This window comes from Calidris pugnax, unplaced genomic scaffold (genome assembly GCF_001431845.1).
Source record: "Calidris pugnax isolate Ruff unplaced genomic scaffold, ASM143184v1 scaffold32, whole genome shotgun sequence".
Lineage (NCBI taxonomy): Eukaryota > Metazoa > Chordata > Aves > Charadriiformes > Scolopacidae > Calidris > Calidris pugnax.
This window is the reverse complement of record NW_015090783.1, coordinates 5,789,624-5,815,402: the sequence shown is the minus strand read 5'-3', so window position 1 is coordinate 5,815,402 and position 25,779 is coordinate 5,789,624. Positions and strand designations below refer to the sequence as shown.

The window sequence follows — 25,779 nt, the reverse complement described above, 5'->3', positions numbered from 1 at the left end:
TCCCAACACCTTTGAGGTGTTGGTAAAAAGTAATACACCTCTAATTGCTATTTTGTGATACCTTCTTTCTAAAAATGTCAGTGTTTTACTAGAAAGTCCATGACTTCAGGAAAAAGGGCCTTTTATGTAAAGCAGGTGCGGTTTAGGTTAATATATTTTACTCTGAAGCTCTGAAGTGCTAAGGTCATGTACCTTCTCCTTTGCTGCCCTTTGGCTGGTGAGCAGTGTTTAAGACGTGCTAATGCAGTTGCTTTTGCTCATATATCCATTTCTGACTTTCAAGGGAAGTCTTTGCTGCACTCTACTAAAAGTGGTAGATATGCTGGAGTTTTTCAGGTACTGGAAAAACCCAGTGATTACAGCCAAGTGAGGGTCTCATGCTTTTTTTCCTTTTTTTTTTTTTTTTTTTTGCCAGGGGGGTAGGCAGGTTTCTTAAAAGTGTTAGCAATATGTCAATATAACACTGTAGTCCAGTATAAAATCATCCACCTATATGCTTAAAGCCATTTTAGAAGTGAATCTCAGGCTTTCAAGCTGCCGAAGCGGTTCTCAGACTTTTCCCCCAGTATTTTATGTGTGTTTCACAGATGGAAACACAGAGGCAGAGGGAAGTGACTCACGGAAGACCAGATGAATGACAGAGCTGGGAAGAGAGTCCAGGTCCCCCGGCTCACAGTGCTGTTACCAGCTCACTGGGCTGTGCAATCGCATTACGCTCAGTGTACGGTTGGGTCACTCAAAGCACGGGGAAGGTAAGGGCCTGGGCTTGATGAGGACCGAATGCCCAAAACTCTGGTTGAGCCCGATGGAAGTGTTGAACATGCAGTATGCAGCAAACCCAACATCGTAGGCAAGTTCTTCCATCGCATCAGGATGCAGCCAGGGCAGAGCCACGGGCTGCTCAGTTCAGCTGCTGGGGTTGCAGCCGTGGCGCTGCGCAGAAGAGCAGTGGCTGTGGGCAGCCAAATTCAGGTGGAGAAAGGCACTGACAGTGGCAATTTTTGACTGGCTTCTCTGAAAAGCTGGATGCGATTCCTTCTGCCGTTGCACTGCTGTTGTTGCTTGTTCCTGAAAACATTTTATTTTTTTCTAAATAAGCCGTGAAGGCTTGTGGAGTCTGTAGTTGAATACATGTAATGAGAAGAAATAAAACCTAGAAGAGAGAGAGGGAGTTGCAAAGGCAGTCCTCAGTGGCATTCATCTGTGAGTGATGATTATGTAGTTGCATCTAAAATGTTTTTCCCACCCCCATTCAATTAACAAGTCAGTGTTTTAATGGACAGAGCCGACAGCTGCAAAAATCCATCCCCCAGAGAGAGAGAGAGAGATTCCAGCACCTGAGAGCAGTCTGCAAAGCTGAGCGATACCGTTCCTCATTAGGAAGGAAGGAGAAATGTCCTCATGGGAGCATCCTACCGCTGTAAGGAGCTGCCTCCAGGGGATTGGGGGGGGGGCTGCAAAGAGTATGAGTCGTGAGCCCAAACTAGCAGCTCAGTTTTGCAAAGCAGTGATGCTCTAGCCTTCATCCAGTTAAGCCTGTGTTTACCTTTAAATACATAAAAAGGAAAACGAAGAAAATGGTGTGTATTTCTTCCCCCCACTTCCTTCCCTCTTTTATCTTGGTTGACACTTAAGAAATACCCAAATATTCCCTCAAAGGCTTATTTAAATTCAGAGCTCCTGAATTTCCTTTCCATTGTCATATCCTTCTTTTATTTCAGTTTCTAGATGCAATTTATTCCCTGGTAGCCTAAAATATGGTTTTCAGTGATACTTGGTGAGACGATGGGATATACGTATAGGGTATGTCTGGTCCTGTGTACAGGAGAGCTCAGTCTTTTTAGGCAAGTCTGTCTTCAGGCATGGCTCTAGGAACTAAAAGTAGGAAGATGCATTTTACCAAGTAACTTGAATTTATAAATCCCATCCATCTTGCAGAGATCCTCGTCTATAAGTATATGCATCAACAGAAGATGGATGTGTCCAGACAGGAGTACCCAGGTCATAGAGCTCTGAGACCACTTCTGACTAGAGACCAATTCAGCAAAAAGTCTTAATGAATAACAGCACCAAGCAGACCCATGCTGGAATTTCTTGCACGCACAAAAGGGGACTGTGGGGTGTGGGAGAGGTCCAAGCACCAAGGGTGCTGATGGTGACTCTGCTCCAGTATCTTTGTAGGGTTTGTGACATCTGGCCTCCGTTTCCTCCAGCCTTTTTGACTAAGGGGGTGCAGGGATCTGGCTGAGAGCCCCGGTTCAGTCCAAAGTCATCTGTGAAAGCCAGCTGTTTGCCTTTGAATTTTGTCCCCCCAGCTCATGATCCAGGGAATGCATCTCCCTCTGCAAGGGTGGAACATGAGAGTTAATCAAGCTGTTTCAACTTCTTTGTCAGAAACAGTGCCGATCAAATGCCTTTCTATCAACAGCTGCCTTTTTCAATTATGCAGGGAAAACATGAGAGGGATAGTGTGCACTGCGGTGTAGGCTTGTAATGATCTGAGAGGTTGCAGTGGCTTTCAAACTGAGAAAAAGTGCAAGGGAGAGATGCTGAAGCAGTACCAGCAATGTGAGTGCGACAGCAGAGTCCATTACAGATAAGTAACAGCAGCGCTTCAGCAAATGAACCTTTTCAAGGGTATCAAATAGTTCCTGCCGTAGGTTGGACTGTGTTCTGCAATGTCAGGGTATGGATTAGGCCCAGGAGCAAAAAATTGTTTTATCTAACTGCATCTTGGCTGTTTGTTTGAAGCCTTTTTAACCTCCTGCTGTAGAAATGGTGAACTGCTGATGAGAAAAACGACCTGATGTGATAACACCGTTCCAGCGGCCACCTGCTGCTACCGGTGGGATCCACAAATACATGGGTAAAAAATGTGTTCATTTTCCCAGCCAGGGCAGTTTTTCACATGTGTATGAAACTGCATCATGAATATGTTTCTCAGATGCCACAGGCATATACCTTGTGAATAGCTTTCTGTACCAACTGAAAAAACATGCAGGTATCTGGGACAAGAGAGACTTCATAGTGACAGTATAACATTAGTGCATTACGAAGGAGACTTCTAAAAATAGGTTTTAGACCTTTTCTATCATGTTTGTTTCTATTGGGCATTTTCATGGTTTATACTTCGCTTAGGCGATAGAGCATTCTCTCTTCTACTAGAAAATAGAAAATTGGCATAAACTAGAATTTTCCTGATGTCTTTTTACAATAGCACTGTTAGGAATGATGTTGTATCTGCCAGATGGTCCAAACTTGACTCCCTTTCAGTGGAAGAGGGAGCACAGCTCATTCTTCTGGGTCAACTCCAGAAGTGATCCTTAAGTGCTCCTTATAGAGTAGCAAAACAGAGCTCCTACCTTGAATTTTAAAGAGGTGGGTGTTGTGATCAGTACAGAGATGCAGAGCAAGTGTGGACAAATGAAACTAGCAAATGTCACTAGCTTGTATTGCATTAAAATAATGCTTGTGTTCATATGGTAAACAATCTCAAATTTGCTGTTATGTAGTGCTGCTCGGTGACAGGGTTCAGATTGCTTTGTAAAAGAGAGCAGAAACATGGTTTTACACACAAAGAAATTGATGCTAGAGAAGGGAAATGATGTATCTGAAGTCACCTAGTTGGGCAGTGGCAGATCTGAGGGCAGGGTCTCTTCCTCTGAAAATTTTTCCATTTTCTAAAGGCTGACCTCAGCAAACATAGAAATGTTGATCATGGAACAGCTTCACAAAGGCTGAAATTTATCTGCTAAAGTTGACTCCAGGAAGTCCCTGCCAGACTTCACACCATGATTGATCTATGGCTCTTGATATGCACTTATTTTTAATATGTGGGAATCCTCATTTCTGACATTTCTGGGATTTCTGTGAGAATTAATCTTCAAATCAAGTGTTTTCTGGTTCTTGTGCTACTCTGTAAGGTGGTGAACTTCAGCTCCAGCACAGAGGTTGGGTCTATAAAACAAAGGGAGAACTTCACTTACATGCATGGAGCACTTGATTTCACATCTTGTGTGTGTCTCACAGGTGGGTGGTCCAAGTGTGTCTGGCAGTGTGCTGGTTATTTGGGTGACTCTGGTCCCACAAAGTTCTCTGTCTATTGGTGGACAAAGTGCAATGCAATTGCATGCTAATAGATAAATTTAACATGTAAAATTGAAGACTAAGAGCTGTTTTGTCTGTGTAGGTTTCTTATGAGGTGGGTTCTGTAGTAGCTAATAAACTTCATTTTTTTCTTTTATCTCTCTGTGCAGGACACCAGCCATGATTGGATGCTCATTTGTAGTGGACCGGGAGTATTTTGGTGAGATTGGATTGCTTGACCCTGGTATGGAGGTCTATGGAGGAGAAAACATTGAATTAGGCATGAGGGTGAGTAACAAAGAAGAAACTTTGTGCCATGTCCATTTGCAAAGAAAGAAGGGGAGCCTGTGGCCCAACAGAATTGCTGTCTGACTGATAGGCTGTTATGCTAAAGTAATTGTAATCGCAACGGTATCTGGAACTGACAGTCCCAGTAAATGAATGTTCCTGGACTTACTGGGCTTGAGAGAACTGATAAAAGTCAGAAATACGGTTTATTTGTTTATCCTGTCAGTGTCTGAACCCAAAGAGACAGACTTTCCTCTTTCCCAGTAGCTCTGCTTGCACAAACAGCTACACTAAGTCTTCATGTGCTCGTTGTGCCTGGGTGATGTTGTGTGCTTGTGCCTAGCAGTTGCAGTACCAACAGAAAACTAAGGCCAGGCTGGTAGAAGTCAGTTGTAATGTTCTACATACCACACATGATGTAGTATTTTAAAACTTTAAGGGTCCTCCTTCTAGAATCAAAACTACAGAATACTACAGATATTTAATCCTGTCAGATAGGTCAGTGAAAAATGTGACAGATGATTTCAGGACAGCATCAGTCCACCCTGTGCTTCTAGACCTATAGGAGGTTTGGTACTTGTGATCCTTCGCCCTTGTTTTCAAGGTGGTGCTTGCCAACAAGTCCTTCTGAAGTCCAAGGAACATGTCTTTGCTTAGCACTTGAAAATTAAGCCACTTAATGTTGCATGAACACAGTTTCCCCATTATAAAGCTGACCGTTTAATTATTTTCCCCTTACTCTTTATTCCCTGCTTCACAGTAACATGTCCCTGGTGCATGTAATGTGCTCATTAAGGCATATATTCTGCTCATGGTGAAACACTGAACATCAAATTAGTCCATTCTTTATCTGACTCTTTTTTTCTAAAGTGGCTACAAACTCCTTCACACCAGTGGTCTGAGGAAGAAGGTCATTGCAGCAACAGTTTATTTTCACATGTGGGTGTATATTTATTATTCCAGCATCGCAAGAGGGATAGGGCTTGTAATGGGACCGTGCAAATACACTGCTTATACTTTAAGGTTCAGAATTCACATAGGGGACAGAAAAACTGCTACCACAAATCATCCAATTTTCCTTAAGAGGGTCAGGCTATTACCAGGATTGTGTGAGCTTTCCTTTATCATTGTGTAGGGCTTTGAGCTGTTTGAAACTTTTTCCACATGGCTGCTCCCAGAATAGATTGAACGCTCTGGCAAAACTCTGGCGTGGCTGATGAATAAGCCTCCTAAGAAATCTGAAAGCTGTCACTATTCCTTAGACGAGAAGAACTTGCTGAGTACGATTAGGGCTCCTGGTAAACAGAGGCAAAGGTTTTAATAGGATTATGAAATGGCACTTGCTTGAAGAAATGAGGATTTGAAGTGAGCAAGGACAGGTTTTCACGGGTAGGGAACCTGTTAAAGGCTGCAGAAACCTAGGATCTAGAAACCTGCTCTCATTCTTTGGGTTAGGTTTTTTTTTTTGGTTTGGGTTTCTTTGCCATATAAAGAATAATTAACCCTACTGTTTTAAAAAGGCTTTGTAAAAGTACAGGCGTATGAGCGAATTCATTCTGAACCAGGGTTTATGTCCATATCGTAGATCTGTTACTCTTTGTTTTCAGCCTGGATCTAGCACGGTAAGTAATATACAGTGTCTGTCTCCTAATTTGCAAGTCCTACGTGTGATCCCCTCCTGCGTTTCTTTCAGAGCTGTCAGAAACTAGCAGCATGAAAATGGAACAGGAACCTTCTCCCTTCCCTCTAGGATATTTATAAAATCACTGTGAATTTACGAAGTTTAGTTGGCTTTTTTTAAACTCCAGAATTTCAAAGTAACTTGCAAAAAATCATTCCCTTCCCAAGGCTTGATGCCCATGTTGAAGCCTGTTGCCCGTGTCTGACTTTGCTTGTTTGGAGCAAGAAAAGACAGAAGAGGGAAGGAATAAATGAATGAATGAGTAGGAGCAAGAAATAGTACAATAATAAATAATAAAATGGTGGGGAAGTGGTGGCACACATTTGGCTGAAAACAATCCCTATTTAAAATAGCTGTAACAATAATCCTTTAAACTTTTTTGCAAACTATTATCATGTAACTGCTAAAGAAAAGGGATTAGGCTTGGAGTGTCTGAATTAGATTACATTGCATCTAATGAACCCTCATTTAAATTGTTTTATTAAAGTGAAATGGGGAAAGTCAGTGAAACTAATGAGCTGATTTGGGAGGATACTGTTTGATAACCCAGCTAATCCCCCTTAAATCTATTGTTTATTAAAAAATTATCATCTTGGGTATTCCACTATTGGCTTTTCCCTTTTCTAAATTCCATAAATGGTAATATTTAAATAATTAGCCTAGGTAATTTTCTGTATTGAATAAGCAGTACATGAAGTGTTGGGGCTACCACATCTATTGAAAATACTTAGGGCTCTGCAGCTCTTTTTTTAACTCGTTATTTTTTGTGTAGACTTCATATTGGTTAGAGCTGCACCACTCTCCTAACGGGTTAGCATTGCAGTGAAGCCAATGTCTATTTGCCAAGCGAGGGAGATTCTGGTTTGGTTGAGAAAAAGCACCAGCTGTTCTGGGCAATGAAAGGGAGATGGATGTGATTGCAGGTTTGTGACAGTACAGAAATAGATGGACACTTATGTAATGTCATCTTGTACTATATTTTTCAAAGATGACAGTTTCACCGCAAGATGGATAAATACAGGATGGGATTCTGTTATGGACGAATGGTGCTATTCTCTTCATATTCACCAACCAGCTGCTGAAACTGAGGGGAGTTGTTTGTAAGCACCTAAAAACTGATTTTGGCCAGGACTATACAAAGGCAAACCGTGGCTGACTCCTGTGTGGATGAGGTGCCCTTCACAAGCACGGGCAACTCGGCTTGCTAGCTGCATTTGGGCAAGCACCACACCACTGTCTGCCTCCTTGTAGCCACCTGGATCCAGCGAGCCCTTTTCCATTTCAGCTGAGGTTCAGCTCTCCTTTTCCCAATCCAGAGGCAGAGATAGAGAAAAACAATGGTGCTTTCTCCTGTGGACATGTCTGTGCCCTAAGAAGACACCCTACACTTAGGATAGATCACATTCATCTTTGCTGCTCTCAGACATCAAATGACCTCTGTCCTCTAGTACAGAGAGATGTCCCAATAGTAAGAGAAATTCAAAGAATGCTTAAATGAAGAGGGAGACAGGGATCCCTGTAAGAGAGGATCCCAAATTATGACCCTCTAAGAAACTGCATGGTTTGCAGTTGTCATATAAGTTCCCTTTGTAGTTGGAGCTACAGATACAATTATTTAGAGAGGGATCATATAAACATTAAAAGCCTAGTTTATGATTTGACCTAATACAAGCAGTTTATGATGCATCTTTTTATAGTGAGCTATTAATCATTGCATTAAGGATCTCTCCCTCTGGTGCTCCACTGATAAGGTGAATGAATTGCTGTTCTTTTTATTTTGTACCCATCAACTGTGATAGTGGGTGGAGAGAGATCAAGCATTTATTTTAAAGGATTCTCCAGTACAAATTAAATTCTGCTTCCACCATTAACAATCCAAACAAATTAAATAAAAAATATGTTATCATAACTGAAAGCAAAACTTTTTCTCTTTTATGCCAGCATACTGGCCCTGCTACTTTATTCTCAATAACTGCAGTATACCTCAAAGAAGGGAAGCTGCATCAGTTGATTAATTCCTAGAGGCGATAACTCAGAGATTTGAAAAAAAAAAAAACAGACCAAAAAAACCCCCAACAAACAGCCTCTACTCCCTGAAACTAATGACTTACCCAGTTTGAGATATCTTAAAGAAACCTACTGTTTAAGAGGTCCTGTCCAGAGAAATCAACTAGAGATGTCCCTAGGTGATCAGTGTGACAAATTAACTCTATGGTGACTTCAGGTGGTGGCTTAGTTCTCCAGCAGTGCTTAGCTGGATGCTTAAGATTAGTTGTGACCTCGTGTTCCTTGTGCAGATATATCACAGGTAACTTTGGCCAGTTCTGGCAACTGGCAGCAGCATGGCCCTGGGAACACACAGTTTATCAGAATCAAAAAGAATTGTCTGAAAGCAGGTTAGAAGCTCAGATCATTTGCAATCTCCACTGTTGGGATTACATTGCTAACGGTAGCCAGGCTGCCTGCCTGAAATCAAGGATGGGGTATGTATATAGAGATGCAGTCCCACCTCGGGGTTTTGCAAAAATACTGTGTGTACTGTAAAAAAGTCATGATGCAGATTCACTGAATATCTTTACAAGGAAATAAAACTCATTACCTAATGGACTTTCATACACAAGCAAAACATTATACTCTCCAAACTTATGCTATATGGCCTGGCTTTACTTTTTTAAAAACAGATGAACTACATTTTCTCTGAATGGAAACGCTAATGGAAGATTGTTGAGTAGTGAATTCTTGACCTGATTTTATTACCTTCAGCTAAGGAGATTTAGATTCCTTTGAACAGTCAGTGTTTTAAACACAGATTCTAGGCTGGTATGCTGTAATAAAAATGCCACAAGGTTTATGGATGGCAAACTTTAATTCTGAATTCTGGACGATGCTGCTTACCCTGTGTGATTCATGAGGTCAGGCCCCTAGTCTTAGAGCTAAGGAGGAACCCCATTCAGGAGAGTTTCTCAAAATTTCAGCAATATACATGCTGTGGTAAAATACAAGTGAAAATTGTACAAAAATATAGGTTAATCAAAATGTCTTATTTTGATACATCCAAAAATACTTCATTTTTATTTTGAACTTTCCAAAGCAGTAATTTTTAGTATAAATTAATTCCGTTTCAAATGAAAAGTTTTTTAAAGAAGTTTTTCAGTTTGAAGACATTTAATCACTTAAATGATGTTAACAAAAATTCATAATTGCTGGCATCTGAAAATGTAGTGCACTCTATCCTTAGACGTGCCTATTCATACTGGATTGTGATAAATCAGCATTTCCAGCATGAAGTTAAATGCTATTTAAAAGTTTCTGACCGGTTCTACACTGAACTCTGCACTGCCTAAGCAAAATCCTAATAAGTGATGTAATCTACTGTTATTGGAAGTTACTCCATTGCATAGATTGCAAAGATCTCTGTGATAAATTTTCTAGGTCTCACCCTCCTGATAAGCCATGTAAGTAAAGGTGTCCTCTTTTCCATCTCCAATTTAATTTAGCATTTTTACAGGCATTTCGTAGGGTAAAAGAATCTTAAGCTTGTAAAGTCAAGCATTAAGAAATCATGAAAGGATTGAATCCATGGTGCCTGGATTACATTAATTCTCAGTTCCTTTCCCTCTTCAAAACAGGGATTGGAATAGGCTGTTCTCTGGTGATGTGCATATATGATGAGCCGGGTCCTCTACCCATCTAAATGTTCAGCATCTTTTTATTCCAGTGGAGTTTCATTGATTCAAACAGGATGAGATTAGGCCTGACATTTGTATATGGCAATAACGCGTTCTGTCTGGCGAAGGAGACAGACTTAATTGTAAGTGAAGACACTCGTGCAGGCATTAAATCCCAGGCTGCTGAGCCCGGGAGTGTCCGAAGTCACCACGGATCACCCCATTGCCAAAGTGCACAACTGCCAGTCCCAACGGGCACCACGGGGCGATAACTCTATTAACAGGTTGGAGAAAGCTGTTAGCAGCCCTGGGTACTCTGGTCCTGGCTCCGTGGCTGTTTCCTCCCAGTCACTGGTGCTCGAGCCTCCGTGCAGTGACCCACAGAGATGCAGCACTGTCAGCGAACGACAGGCTGAGTTCCAGTGTCACCAGTGCCCGCTGCCGAGTTTCACATCTGACATCATCCACCTTTCAAAGCAAAACCAAACAACTAAAAGATAGCCCTTGGCCTATTCTAACTAAGTTAGAGTACTTGGGTTTTTATCCCACCAGATCATTCATATAGTCTTAATTGTACTCTAAATGGGGTGCTCGATCTTGTTTTTGGGAGGAGAATCCAACTCCCTACCTGTCTGCAATTTCTTTGAACCACAGTATCCTTTTTCTTCTTTTTTTTTTTTTTTATTAAATTGAAGATAACTGTAACCTCGAATGGAAAACAATGTTTTCATCAGAACACAGCACAATGGTGCTCTAGCATGAAATTGCCAGAGAACTACAGGACTAGAGCTTGTGAATACCGTTAAAAACACTCTCTAAAGTGGGAGCATTGGAAATAGCTCAGAAATGAGCATCTGGCCATTTGGCTTCAATATCACATCATGCTCCATCGAGTGTAACATTTTATGTTACAAACTCTTTCATGTACTAGGACATTATAAAAGCACAAGGCTGGAAATTTCAGAGAGAGATCAACAGTGAAAGAAGTGAGGAAAGAAAATTCTTCCTTAGTCTTTGCTGCTTTCTTCTCAGCTGCTGTCCTGCAGGTTTAATCTAAATCTAACACAGGTTCCCCTGCAGTGGCAAGTGTGAACTGAATGAGAGAGGAAACATGCAGAGAAGCTGAGTGTGCTAATTGTGTTGAGATTGAAATAGCTTTCACTTGCCTAATGATGAGACTGAACCAAAAGCATGGAGATGAGCTACAGCTGGTCAGAAACTTTCAGATACAACATATTTTCTATTGCAAAATAACGACTCATCCAGAACTCTGTACAACTCTAAATTTTGATGCTGATTACTGAAAGCCTGGCTCAGGCTGTTCTGTACCCAGAGGTGCCCAGCTGTCAGTCCTTAGCCAGGTGGCCAGTACACCTGGCAAAAGGTTTCTTTGAGTTTTTCTGAACCATTTTGAGTCTCTTTCAGAACTCTTAAAAAAAAAAAATAATAAAAAAATATATATCAGTGTTGTGGAAAACATCTTCTTTCCACTTGAAAAAAATAAATATAAAAGTGTTTCAGGATACCAGCTGTTCCCAGAGCAGGGAGATGCCCATTTTCTAATTGACCTTTTGATTAGCTCCCCAGGTGGTTCTCGTTTTTGCAGGGATGAGATGTTTAATCTGACTCTCTAGGAAGCACAGAGGGCTCTTAGGATGTCAAGAGTCCTTTTGGCTTGAGCTTCTGCAGTCAGAGAAAAGCCTTGGTTTGCTCTAGTGTCTCTTTTTTTTTTTTTTTTTTTTTTTTATTAAATTGAAGATAACTGTAACCTCGAATGGAAAACAATGTTTTCATCAGAACACAGCACAATGGTGCTCTAGCATGAAATTGCCAGAGAACTACAGGACTAGAGCTTGTGAATACCGTTAAAAACACTCTCTAAAGTGGGAGCATTGGAAATAGCTCAGAAATGAGCATCTGGCCATTTGGCTTCAATATCACATCATGCTCCATCGAGTGTAACATTTTATGTTACAAACTCTTTCATGTACTAGGACATTATAAAAGCACAAGGCTGGAAATTTCAGAGAGAGATCAACAGTGAAAGAAGTGAGGAAAGAAAATTCTTCCTTAGTCTTTGCTGCTTTCTTCTCAGCTGCTGTCCTGCAGGTTTAATCTAAATCTAACACAGGTTCCCCTGCAGTGGCAAGTGTGAACTGAATGAGAGAGGAAACATGCAGAGAAGCTGAGTGTGCTAATTGTGTTGAGATTGAAATAGCTTTCACTTGCCTAATGATGAGACTGAACCAAAAGCATGGAGATGAGCTACAGCTGGTCAGAAACTTTCAGATACAACATATTTTCTATTGCAAAATAACGACTCATCCAGAACTCTGTACAACTCTAAATTTTGATGCTGATTACTGAAAGCCTGGCTCAGGCTGTTCTGTACCCAGAGGTGCCCAGCTGTCAGTCCTTAGCCAGGTGGCCAGTACACCTGGCAAAAGGTTTCTTTGAGTTTTTCTGAACCATTTTGAGTCTCTTTCAGAACTCTTAAAAAAAAAAAATAATAAAAAAATATATATCAGTGTTGTGGAAAACATCTTCTTTCCACTTGAAAAAAATAAATATAAAAGTGTTTCAGGATACCAGCTGTTCCCAGAGCAGGGAGATGCCCATTTTCTAATTGACCTTTTGATTAGCTCCCCAGGTGGTTCTCGTTTTTGCAGGGATGAGATGTTTAATCTGACTCTCTAGGAAGCACAGAGGGCTCTTAGGATGTCAAGAGTCCTTTTGGCTTGAGCTTCTGCAGTCAGAGAAAAGCCTTGGTTTGCTCTAGTGTCTCTGACCCAGATCAGCAGCCCAGGTAAGTCCTGGAGGAGCAGCAGCCGTGGGGTGTGAGATCCATAGTGCAAACACCTCTGGCTGTGGCCAGGGCTTCCATGTGTGGTTGTGTTGTTGGTCGCAGGCACCATCCTTCAGGCAAACCATCTCACTTGGGAAAAGTATTTCAGCCTTAGAGGTGGGCTGTCAGATTTATAGGACCCTCCAGTCTTGAGGGTAATGTCTGGAGGTGGGATTGTAGGCATTAAAATGTATAACTTGTCATCTGTCGCTGAGGTGTTACCCTTACAGGAAAATTCAAGTCACTGTTATTTATGATGTTAAACAGAGGCATATAAATCCTTAGAGCTGGTGAGTGGAAGCGTTCTTGTTATGTGAGCATGAAGAAGACTGAGCTGATCTTTGAGGAGTTGTGCATTTGGAGGGGGGAAGTGTTGTGTGGTTTAGGTTTGTTTGGGTTTGTTTTAACTCTGCTTGGAAAACTTTGGGAGGTAAGATGACATTTTTTACTGTATCTTTTGCAGTCTGCTAAAGAAATGTCTACCAGACTAATAATTATCTTTGTGATAGTGTTTCCTGAATAGAGCAAAGCATGTTGAGCTGACCTGTGTGACAGCTACCTCCGAGCTGAGGAGCAGGGAAGGAATAATGCATGTACCTGTGTTGTTGAAAAAAGTTCACTCCTCGGGGCCAAAAAACTATATCAGTATCTGCATTGTGTGTAATACACAGAAAAATAGCATCACTGTAAAGAGATGATGAAAGAAACAAACAAATTTCTGCTGAAGGCAGCAGAAGATTAGCCACCAATGAGAATTTTTTAATGCAAATCTTGTATAAATTTGGGTTTAATGGCCTGAGTAGTGCAATGGGAATGTTCACAACAAAGGAGCCCCCAGGCAGGGCGCTGTGTTGTACAGCAGGTCAAGCACTTAACTGGGGAATACTCACCAGCTGCACGGTCTTGAGAAGTTGGTTTCCTGCCCTTCCACTTCAGTTTGCCCATCTGCAAATGGCAATGATAATATCCACTGTATAGTGGGCAAAACAGTACAGGGAATGGTAATGTCGTCGTCTCTAGAGTGGCACAAAATGTCCTCTGAAAGGAGTGTGGATGAGCTCTTACTACTTGTTCTGCGGTTAACATTTCAGAAAGGCACTTTTGGCCAGGCATCTTGCAGGACGGTGGCAGTGAGGGACAGTTTCTCACCCAGAGAGCTTGCAGAGGAGTGAGACCAGGAGTAGAGGGGCACAGAGCAGGGAAACAGACCCCTGTTCAGCTGACACAAAAGATACACAGGTGTGGGTGTCTGTGGGCACGATGGCAGTCCTGATAGAGGACAAAAGATACACAGGTGTGGGTATCTGTGGGCACAATGGCAGTCCTAATAGAGTCAAAACAGCAAGCAGATGAGAAGTTCATCTGTTGCCACCTAATCTTCCTACTGAAAGTACACCCTAAAATACTTTTCCTCAGTTTTACGATCTCATCCTTTCTGGTATTGGTGGCAGCAAGTATTTGCTTCCAGTCATGTCGTAGAAGAACACCAGTCATCAATTGTCCAAAAAAAAAAAAAAAAAATTGCTCATCCTGCAGAGGTATATCATTTCCTTTCATTCAGTGTCCTTTAAAAGCTTTGGGGAAATGTTTCATGACAGTATTTTGGAACATGATGTGTGCAGTTATGTGCCTTTAGATCATATTGGCTGCCAGGGCTTGGAACTTGATGACACCTGTTTGCTACATTTGTTCTGTGCTTTCTTTCATCGTTATTGTGAAGCTGAATTCCTGCTTTGTTCCTGCACAAATAAATTAAGTCATTTCAGTATGGAAAGAAGGAAGGAAATGAAAAAAAATTCCAATAAAATATTTCAAGTTTTCCTTAAAGAGTTCAAAGATTCTCTCTCAAAATTTGGGAAAAATAAGGAAACAGGTTGGCTGAAATGCTTTAATATCACATTTATTGTAACTTACACAGCTCCATATGCTGTTTCACTGCTTGCATACTGCAGCTGGTCTAGATCCATACAGACAAATTACCTTTGTATCTTCATATGTCATTGTTTCCCTTCCATGAACATCAGCTTAGATTGCATGGCAATGTTAAGACATACATATATATCATGTACAGATGCATTGGTCAAAATGCCAATTGCTTTCCATTGGTAACTTTCTTCCAACATAATGGAAGGTGTTAGCTATTTAAAAGGAGGGAAAAACAAACTCAAAATGGCATATCTGTCATTTCTGTTCATATTCTAGGCTTAGAAAAGGCAGATCTTGCTGAAAAAACATATTTAATATGGCATGTAGAATTTATAGCAGGAGAAAAGCAGCCAAGGAGAACCCAGAGAAGCAACAAAATACGCCTGCAAAGTCTGTGTTAGGTGCCACTGCATTTACATATTCAAGTGTTTTGACTGTAATAAAATAATCTATTTGCATGTTTCAGTAAAACTGTAGCTGCATATTTCCACCTAAATGCCACTTAGATTTCCTCTGCGTCTCTAATAGCATGTCATTTACATAAATATCTTCCAAACAGCAGAAAAACAAACAATTCAATAACTTCTAGGCATGTCATGCCTATAATTCCTCGCACACTCCGGGAGACCAGGTAAATTCCTATACCCCCAATTAACCAAGTGGAAACTGAGGCAGAAGGCTCTGAAAATGGCCTCATGGGACATCTGAAAGTCACTTGGTGGCAGAGCCCGGGTTGAAACTATTTGAAATAGATTTTATTGTATTTCCCTCCTAATTGTTCTGAACTCAAAGCCTGAAGTTATTGCTGGAGGTTACAGCACGTGCATGCGTTAGAGGAATTGCACTTAAAATTCCTATGTTCCTTTAGGGCATGATTGAGTGAGGAGAGGACAAGGGTGATGGACTTAAAAAGGAATAAGCAAATTCTAAAGCCTGCTCCTGAGTAGGAGTGTGGGAGCACATTCGAAGTAATTCTCTTGAGATCTGTTTTTTTCTATTCTTGTTTCCAGCTGCTCTTGCCACGTTGTGCTGGCAGGTACCTAGTGGGTTGCAGAGTTTCTGATCTATTTTCTGTGTTGCCCATTGTGGCTGGATCACCAGGCGCTGTGTCTGTTCCCTGCCCAGGGAGGGATGGTGGGGTTATTTTCTCTCTCTTCCTTGGCTTCGCCTTGACTCACCATGAGTGGCCCAGCCCAGCAGCAGTCTGCTGAGGACAACCTAGTGTCTCTGCAGGGAGACATATGTCATATTCCTTCTTCACTCCTTCCCTCACCCTTTTTACCCCTTAGCAAGAAATTCATTGACTCCAGAAGAGTTGCACCGAGGGAACAGGCAGATACAAGCCACGCTGGTGCATGTGCTGGATGGATTGGTGGGTCTGTGACCACTGTGTTGTTAATGGTACCATTTTCCCTGGTCCCCTACCCCTCTGTCTGTGGTTCAGCCTTTTGTGCTTGTGGTCTGAGTGTTTGTAGCCCTGACATTGTGCCGTTAGCCCAGAAGCACCGATCTGCCAGACCCAGTGAGCCTCGGGGAGCTGCTGACAAGTTCAGCTCCAGTTAGCTGCAGTTCAAGGTCAAATGGGACTTTAAAATATGAATAAATGTCAGGGTTTGCTGGCACATCGATCTCAGTCTTTTTGATTACTGCCAGATCGCATGAATAAATTAGCCTTGACAGGTGCGATAAATTGTATAGACTACTGATCTTGAACAGTAAATGTTAAAGAAGGACGTGGGAGGCGTGGAGGGGAAAATACCCTCTGCAGATGCTTGTATTAAATGAGGTGAGTTTTGATACAGTGCTCCGGGGATGTGCTTCAGGCAGGAGGAGGCCTTTTGTTCATTTGAGATTCTGAGCCAAGCTGGGGCACGTCTCCTACTGAAGTATTGATTCCTGTGTCAGAAGGAGTTTGGGTTACTGTGCATTATGAAGCGAGAGAACTTCAGCTGCCTTTTCCACCAGCTGCCCTTCCCATCTAGGGTGGCTTCAAACGGCTTGGTCTCAGGTCTTTTGGTTCCCAAGAGTGGACATAGACAAACAGGTCTCTAACTAAAATAAAACAAAAGTAGAGGGTATTGCAAGTTGCTTTTCCTGTGCTGTAATACTGTACCAAACGCTGTCAAGCCATGATTTGTTTGCATGTCAGATCTTTGCTCTGCAGGGACATTTTACTTGGACACCAATGCAGATATCCAGAGGAATTTGTATGACTTACAGTACGTGCTTTCTGCTCCGTGATTTCCTGTGTAACATAACTGAGATTCTTCATTTCCCTCCTATGCATAAATATTAGCAATATCAATCACTGCTTAATTTTTTTTTTTTGAATGAGGAATGGTTGTCTTTTGTTGGGTGTTTCTTCCTAATGCTACTTCATGTACCTTGATAAGAACGTCCAGTTTTCTTAAATCTACAATCAAATATTACAATGGTCTCCGATATAAGACATATCAGAAAGCTTGATTTTTGTCACAAGCATGTAGACCTGTTCTTTTCTGTGTACTGTTATCCCCCTAATTAAGCATGCCCTCCTTCTGCAGCATCATGCACACGTTCTGTCTCACCATCTTGACAACTCATCTGTGTGTTTGTGTATATACGTCTGTGCGTACATATTTATATGTATGTAGAAGTCATGGAGTAGTGCTCATTTTTGGGCCATTCCTCCTCTCAGGGTGTCTGTGAAATAGTTGGATTTATGCAGAAACATTGAACTTCATAATACAGTTAATCAAAAATGCACAATTTCAAATACATAGGCTTTTTTTTTTCTTCTCCAAAAGTAGAAATGTATGGTAGTGCTATATTTTGTAGCGAAGGAATTAAAGGGAGAAACTTTGTTTTGGCTTCTATCAGTTATACAAAATGAAAGCAGAGCAGAGTCTTTAAATTGGGTGGATATAAAATGTTCATTGTGAACATTGTGCATAGCTTCAGTTGTTATAACTATAAATCTACAGCCATCATTTTTTCACAGAAACTGTCCCATTAATGTACATAATCAATAGCATATGTATAATTTAAAAGGGGCAATTATAAATCTGATTTTTATATACCAAACTCTGAGTGCTGTGATGAACTGATGCACCCTCAATGTATGTGTAGTGTTAGAATGGAAGGGGTCACAAAAAAGGATTTTTACTTAAATAGAAATGCCTTTATCTAGAAATACAGTAATGTAGACAGAAGTTGAGAGAGGAGGCTGGGAAAGGGCTTTTCCTATTACAAGAGCCTCACCAGATGGATGGTATCCATCACACACCGTGCCTGTGATCGGGGTGTTAAGAACAGTGATGAGAAAAAGAGGGTAAAACGGGTTGTAATGGTGGAAAGAAGGGTCAGCTACAGTGCTGAGTGGTAGGAAGCAAATTGCCTAATAAGAAGGATTTTGAGAACGGTATAGCTCTTGAAAGATTAGCCAATGCGGGCAGGTGGCTCCAAGCCTCAAAATGTGTGCTTTTCTGATTACTGGTATTACAGAAAAAAAAATGTTTACAAAGTGGCTGGGAAGAGGATGAAGATTATATTTTGAGGGCCAGGGAATTATCGTGCTAGACTCAGGATCAGGCAAAGAAGCTGTTAAAGTAAATAGATAAGAGAAAAACGTTAGTATTTCTGGAATTGGGGCTGCTTGGACACAGGCCAGATGAAATGAGGAGGGATTTGCTTATAAGGGTCAAAGCATCTTCAATCTAAAAGGCTGCACAGATTATTAATATTTTTTGCCTGTCTACAAAAGAGCTTCTCAGTATTTCTGCTCACAATGTCTGTTCTTTTCAGATCTTGTAAACATTAATTCTCAAATGGTAAACGTTTAAAGCTTTAGAATAAGCCAAAAGATGAACCCTCAGGGACTTTATTTTGTGCCATACAATATCGTATTGTGAGAATGGATTCACATGATAAATTACAGCTCTGTGATTTGCATATATTGCACTGCTCTGCTCCCTCCTCAGTAATCCACCTGTCCAACCAAAATGCCACTTCCTTGGTAAATTTAAATTTCACTTACATTTATTTTTTGCCCTCTAAAATATTTTGCCAGTTGCTGTTCTGTGGTACTGGGAGGACACTGGGACTTTTTGCAAACTTTACTACAATGCATAACAAATAATGTGCCCTTTTTGCAATGTGACAAATTCCTTAAAGCATCCACAAAAATAATATATCCTTTTCCTCATTGCTGATGCGTTTTTTTTTGTTTTTTTTACTCCTTTATAGTAAATATAAAGAGATCAGAATTTATTACTTCAGAAAAGGCACACGAGTCTGAAAAAGCATTACCTCCATCAAATGAACAACTGGACCAGGAAATACAACTGAATTTTTCGCTCAGCTTGCACATTATCTACCTTGTACAGACACTTGATCACTGAGACATTGTCTTCCTATACAACAGAGACGTTAACAATTCATGCATGTCTGTTAAGTACGTGATGATCCCCTATGGATTTTTATTAAAATATCACCTTCAGTAGCTAATTCCTCTAAAGACCTGGATCTAATTGTATCAGCTATTAAATATAGTTTATGTGATCAGGTGTCAGCTCTTAATAGACACATGCAAAATCTCTGTCAGCTCTTCATTCATCTAGTTTGATCTAGCAATTAGAAATTGGTTATCGTATAGTATGTCTTGGTATTTTATTTAAAATTAGATTCCAGATTCCCAAAGCAAAATGCCCTTAACTTGGGACAACACCCCCAGAAAACAACTTGTGGGAATGGAAATTCAGAAAGCAAATCGGGTTGTTTTATACTGAGCTACTCATTGAAGGCATCACCGCCCTAAGTCTTAGCATGAATCCATGGTTGTTTGCAAAGACGTGCAGTCACTGTGAGATCTGCTGTGTGTAGAGCTGGATATAGCACCCTCCTCCAAAGTCACCCCATTGGGAATAGGTACAGATCTTGAACAACTTTTTGTCAGACTGAAATCTTACCTGGTGCCTGGAGTTCTGTCTTTGGGGTTCAGTGGGTCCAGCAACTTGCCAATAATGAATTTATTTTCTCAGTCAACTGTGATAAAATATTGTGTATTGAACTAATAGTCCAATATTATTTGAACTGCCTCCATCATCTTAGAAATTTTGTTAGCTATTATTCAGTTCACTGCATATGCCACTTTCCCTTGTGCTGCCTCCCTTGATGTCCTTGACATATGAATTATGAGGAGGGTGGAAAAAGCATAGTCAGGCTTAACCTATAAAAAAGAGAAAAGAAAATGGCTGATAGACATCTTCAAAAAAAGCTCTAGATGAGAAACCACAGGAGAAATGAGTGAGATATGGCAAAGAAGCCTTATGGGGTGGTGACTAACACAGGTGGCTGTTGACAGAGCAACTGAAATGTGGGCATTTCACAATGGGCCAGAAGGCAATTTAATTACGTCTAGGGCACTGTAATTAATAGGTTTTTTGGGGGAAGGAGAAGGGGACATGTTGAACCAAGGTTTGTCAGGCAGCTCCTGAAAGAAGAGGACATGTTTTGGTAGAGTCAGTTTTGAAACCACCTATGGCTGTACCAGCTGCTTCAAATGAACCTGACCTGTCCCTGCAGGGGAAGGAGTTATGGATACTAGATCCTGGAGCTAAGCCCTGAGTGTTCTGCACTGAGCTCCCAAAAAGTTTGGCCAGACCTGGTATAAACTGAATCAGTCCATTAACTTGCCTTACCTTGCCATGCAAGGAATGTAGGCATTCTTCTGTCTCCTTCCCAGGATGTTTTTTAAGTTGAGGGGCATTGTGGTTTGCTTCTGGAATCATACTGAGGTATTCTCCTCGGGGCTGCAGCGGGAGGAAGAAGTGAGTTTTAGAAAGTAGAATTCGGACCCAGGTTTGTGTCCTCCTGTGCCCAGCAGCAGCTCTTTGCATTGTATGAGCTCTCATTTACCCAGGTAACTCATGGTTGTCTTCAGCAGGAAGCACAGCATAAATAATTGCTAAGGGAAATGTGGTTCATTTATCTTGTTCCTCATTAATCCCTATTCAGTATCTCTTCAGGAGGATACAGTGATTTGCAAATGTGGTATAAGTTACTTTCTCTTCCTTTCCGTTCCCTCTACCTGTTTGAATTAAGCATAGCCTGTTGTCCATCTTACTGAAGCAACGTTTTCCTGTCATGTCAAATGTCAAAGGCAGTTTCTACCTGAAAAAAATAGCAAATTCTAGCGCACATTACGGTGTTTCTTAGACCTTCACAGAAAGTCCTTTAATTCTGCATACCTTGTGGTGGAGGAGTGATCTTTTTTCTTTTTTTCTCTTTTTTTTTTTTTTTTTTTAACCAAAGAAATCAAATAGGGAAGTACAGTGCAATCTAGCATTTAAAATTTAGCAATGAGTCAAGACAGATAAAGTAAGAAATTGAGGGGAATGTGACAGCAAGAGAAAGGAGGAGTGAGGGTATGGTGACCTGAGTAAATTGCATCTCAAAAGGTAGTTTAAAGATCCTGTAATCTTTTCCTTAGCCTTTTGGTAAGTCAAGACGGGGAAAAACCCTCCTTCAGGGGCATTAGCTGAATGTCCACACCCTCTTAGATATGAAGAAAGTGCTGTGATTTAGCAAAACTGAAAACCCTTAAATAACAAACTGGGATCCATGCGCCTGCTAGAGATTACATGATAAATCTTTAAGCCTGCTGCATATTGACCTCCTTAATTGTGATATAGAGCAAAATAGAGTACCTAACCCAGTCGGAAAGATGTTTACGCCTTCCCGGTGCACAGGCTGAGGCTGGGATGGATTTCTGCTCTAAGTGCAGAGGCACAGCAGCCACTGATTGGATTTTAATGTAGAACTGAATGGCATTTGTTTTCAAAACAACTCTGGTAAATCCCGTGTTGGTTTGTACTTGTTACCAGGTTAATAAAGGTCTGACTTACTAACCCACTCCCTTTCATGCCTTAATTTCTGCACTGGTTCTGCTTCTGTCACTGTAAGGGCTAAATGCAATATTTCCACACTAATGTGGATTCATTAGGTCTTCATTAAAGACTATTTCTATCCTATTATTTTTGCTGCTGATGCTGGTATCCTCTGCCCAAAGCAGATAATGAAGGGCGTGAAGGTTCTAGATGTGAATGGCTGACTGTTAACCACATCCCTAATTTATGTCCAGATGCTTTCACAACAGTCTCTGGGGTAAAGAACAGATGCAGTGTCAGTTCTGCCTTATAGTCTTCCAGGGTATAGAACCAAACCAGGAGTAAGGAGGGTATAAATGTAACCACACAGGGTTTATGTCAGGCCACAGGGTGAGAACCATGCGAGCAAGATGCAGAGGGAGGTGCATGTTTGACTTTGGTTTTCAACCCTGGAAGGCGGGTGTGTGTGCAAGCAGCACCCATTACATCTTCTCTAGGGCACTCTTCAGGGTTTGGACATCTTTTGCATTCTGCGCATGGAGCTGGCAGCAGAGGAAGGGCTTTATGGGAATAGTGGAGATAATCTGCTACTCAAGTGCATGAGATGAATCGACAGGACTAAGTCATCTTGAGCTGTGCAGGGGGGAGGTTGAAAATTCAGATTATTTTCCTGCCTTGGTCCAGCTTTTCTTCCTAATTCCTTTCTTTCTGGCAAGTCTTTAGACCTTTTCTCCCTGTTCTGTTTTCTGCTCTTGCCAATATGTCTTATTCTTTTTCATCACTCTCCCATCCCTCCACCTTTCCTGGCTCGGCTCCACCAAGCCTTAATGTTCCACACTCCTGTCTAGCTGCGCCGGTGACTTACGAGCTCAGTGCTGCTGTGGACACCAGACCTCTTAAGTACCTAAGCAACTCCCAGGAAAGCTCATAAATGTCTCTCACAATGGATGTTCAAACTAAGGGAAGCATTAAAGGTTTGAGGAGTCTGTTGCTTAAGAGAAGCCTAGACGAGAGGAGAAGGAGAAAACCTTTTACTCAGGGTAGGAAAAAAATAAAAACCCTTTTTAATAGCAAGAACAATTAACCATGAGTCCCCTCTGTGACATGAAATGATACTGTAAAGGAAACGTTTTAGTTTGAACAGAAATTAATTCAGAGGAAAAGTAGAAGAGGCTTATGTTTTGTAGGCAAATTAACCTTTGTTGATCTTAGAGCTTTCTTTTGACTTTGTCTCTGACTGTAGACTTCTAGAGACGCTATGCATTTGAAAGAAAAATTTGAAGGGTGCAACAGTGACCCCAGGAATTGAACCCAGAGGTGGACTCAAATAAAATCAGATTAATGGGTCAAAGGAGGGCCAGACTCAGATGAATATGGAGAAGTCTCTGAAATCCTCAAGGTCTTGAGAACTAAATCTCTTCTGAGGTTTGCCTACTGTATTCCTTACTCGTCTGTTATCTCTTGCCTAATTGAGTCTTCTACTTCTTTGGTCTCTTTTTCTTTTTGTGGTCACTTGTTTTAAATGCTGCATTCTTTCTTGTCACCCATTCATCCCCCTAGGTATTTAGACAAAGCAGCTAGAAATTATGTCATGCTAATGGGAATCCAACATTGCCTTTTACCAGCCAGATAAAAATAGACCTTGAGGCACCACACTACACAAGAATCAGATTGCCTAATGGGGAAACAGTATAAAAACAATTGTAGGGTGTAGAAGTGGAACAGGAAACAATATTTAAAATTCATACAGTACCCTTCTATGTATCTGTAAGTCCTGGATATTGTCAGAGCTCAACTACATGGGTCTCTCTTCATATCCATTACAGCCACATTGTTTGGGGATGGTCTTCATGCTAAAAACTGCTTGATATAATAGACAGGTAGATTTGGTTGATTAATGTGGATATTTCAGCTTATGTACGTGAGTATTCCCAAACAATTCAGGTTTTTTTTGCTACAACCTGGCTGTGGTGGCATCATGCTGTGACTAGAACTAACTGTGCCAACTTAGTTTTTTGATCCAGTCAGTCTTCTCTAACTTTGAATTGAAACATCAAAGGTTTTTGTTGTTGGTTTAGCGGTATTTGGGTTTGTTGTGTGGTTTGTTTTTTTTATTTGTATTGGTTTGCATCAGTAAAATGTTACAGAAGAGCGTCTTAAGGACCAGTTCCTGTGAGTATTCAGTGTAATGGGGTTTGAGCACCTTATAGCAAATAGATGATATAGATGATATAGCAAATAGATTACAGACTGATTGCCTGCATGTAAAGCAGGGGTTTTTTTGCCCTGAGCGGTCATGTTTGTGGTTAAATGAGTGAGTTTGTACACACACTGTGATGCTGCTGACATTCAATAGATCTCATTTCCCTGTGTGAAGAGTTTCATCCAGTTGATCAAGGAGCAGATGCAGTTCTGTATGACTTTGGCCCGTATCAAACTGTTTAATAATTAGTCACAGTCGCATGTTAACAATAAATAGCCAGAAACTTAATTATCAGCAATGCATGAATTTATGAAAATGCTGCTCAATTTGTGAATTACTTGTAAACTGAAAAATAGCTAAATCTATTTGAGATGATTGGTATCATCAGTTTGAGACACACTGTCTAATATTTGCAGCTATCCTTTTGTTTTACGTGTATTTAAAAGGGGACTCATTTGGGCGTCCATCTTAATGGACCTTGCTTTCCAGAGAACATAAGCCTTGCATTTCAGGGGGAATTTTAATTCTTTGTCAACTTGGCTGCCCGACAATAGGAGCACTCTGTCACCAGTGTTTCTTAGTGATTGACGTTCAGTAAGGCACTCTAGAGTGACAACTTAATATTTTTCTACATATCCTTTAGATAGGTTCCAGTGACATCCATGTATTGGCTTTTGATGCCAAACACTCCAGAAAGTCATTTATAAGACTCTGTCTACATCTTGGGCTAGTGCAAGATGAAGCGTTAGATGCCATTAACCTTGACAATGTGGTATCTAGATTTCCAGCCCAAATTTTAGACTTATATGTAGTGTACGTTCTGCTAAATGTGGGCTTCAGGAATCAAGGAGCCTGATTAATTGCTGTTGGGGGTTCATTTTCGAGTAGTGTCTAGCAATGTAGCTGGGCAATTCCCATTAATATTAATAGGAATTTAGCAGATAAATCTCCTTGAATGACTTTTAGAAAATTTACCCTTAATATGCCTCACATTTCAATAGGCTGAGCTGTGTTTTGAAATTCCATTTGAGAAGGGTAATGTCATAGATATAATAATGAGGGATATGCAAAAACCAGTAGGATGCATATTTCTACGTGACACTGGAAGCTTACAGTACTTTTAAATCAGAGCATCCTAGAATACTATTAATGAACTCCCCTTTAACCTTAAGGGGTAATTTTTTCTAAGTGATCCATGGGGGATTTGGCTGTTAAATTTCCATTAACGGTAATGGGATTCACAATATTACAAAGCAAGTTCACCACTAGCCATGCTGAAATTCTACCCCCTGCGGCAATTAATCATGCCCATTGGGCTCGTTAATGGAAATATGAAGCAAATTATCTGGCTAATCATGGTATGTGATCAATTGGCTCTCCTGCAATAATTGATTGCTGGCTAGTTAAAACCAACTCACAGTTTTAGGATTTTATAGGTGACTGACAAAAGACAAGGTGTCCCTGTCATGCTCGTAAATGCCAAGGAATTTACAAATGCCTTGTACAAAGTATGTACAAAGGTTTGCAAGTAGGAATTGCTCCTTGTGCTTTCCTGTCTTCCTTCTCCTGGTGTAACATTTTTCCAGTTTTCCTTATATTGGGTCCTGCAGGTGCTCCCCACAAGGAGTGTTCTATCCCCATTGCTTTTACCAGGGTGTCACCAGTATCCTTCTGGGGTTCTGCATTTTCTCATTCTGCCCAAGCCAAGGACTTTGTGTCTCCTGAGAAGGGAGGGAAATAAGCAATCACAGAAGATATCACAGGAAGGTACAAAATTTACCCTTTTTTAAATGCTTGGTTAAATCTAAGCCACTTATTGGATTGGTTTGGGATTTTTTTTTTCCTCCCCAGCATTCTGTGAAGGCTTAACATACTGCCAAAAATGCAGCCTCAGTTAGGCTGCAAACTCAACTCTTGAGGATACTCTTTGATGTACATTGCAGTATTGTGGTTAAGCTAACTGGCAAATGTGCAAATCTAGGAGTGCCATGCAAAATCGATAGCATTTCTTCAGGCAGAACACTAATTTATAGCCATGCTGCATGACTGTGTCATTTTCCTAATTAATTCTCCAGTGTGCAGAGGTGCACTAAACAACAAAGATAAATACTGGTGTGCGGAGGAGCATAATACAGATTTATAGCCTTAGCAGAATACAGAGTACAGATGTTTTGCATATAACCAAGATTGGTTTATGAGCTTTTGCAAGCAGGGGG

General features: G+C 40.9%; 1 protein-coding gene across 1 annotated transcript in view; it reads left to right on the top strand.

Moving 5' to 3' along the window:
* Nucleotides 1-25,779, top strand: part of GALNT9 (polypeptide N-acetylgalactosaminyltransferase 9) — a 154,883-nt gene that overhangs the window by 71,622 nt on the left and 57,482 nt on the right. Inside the window, exon 6 of the mRNA XM_014964888.1 lies at nt 4,257-4,374. Within this exon, the coding sequence (XP_014820374.1) occupies nt 4,257-4,374 (118 nt within the window). The remainder of the gene's footprint in view (nt 1-4,256; nt 4,375-25,779) is intronic.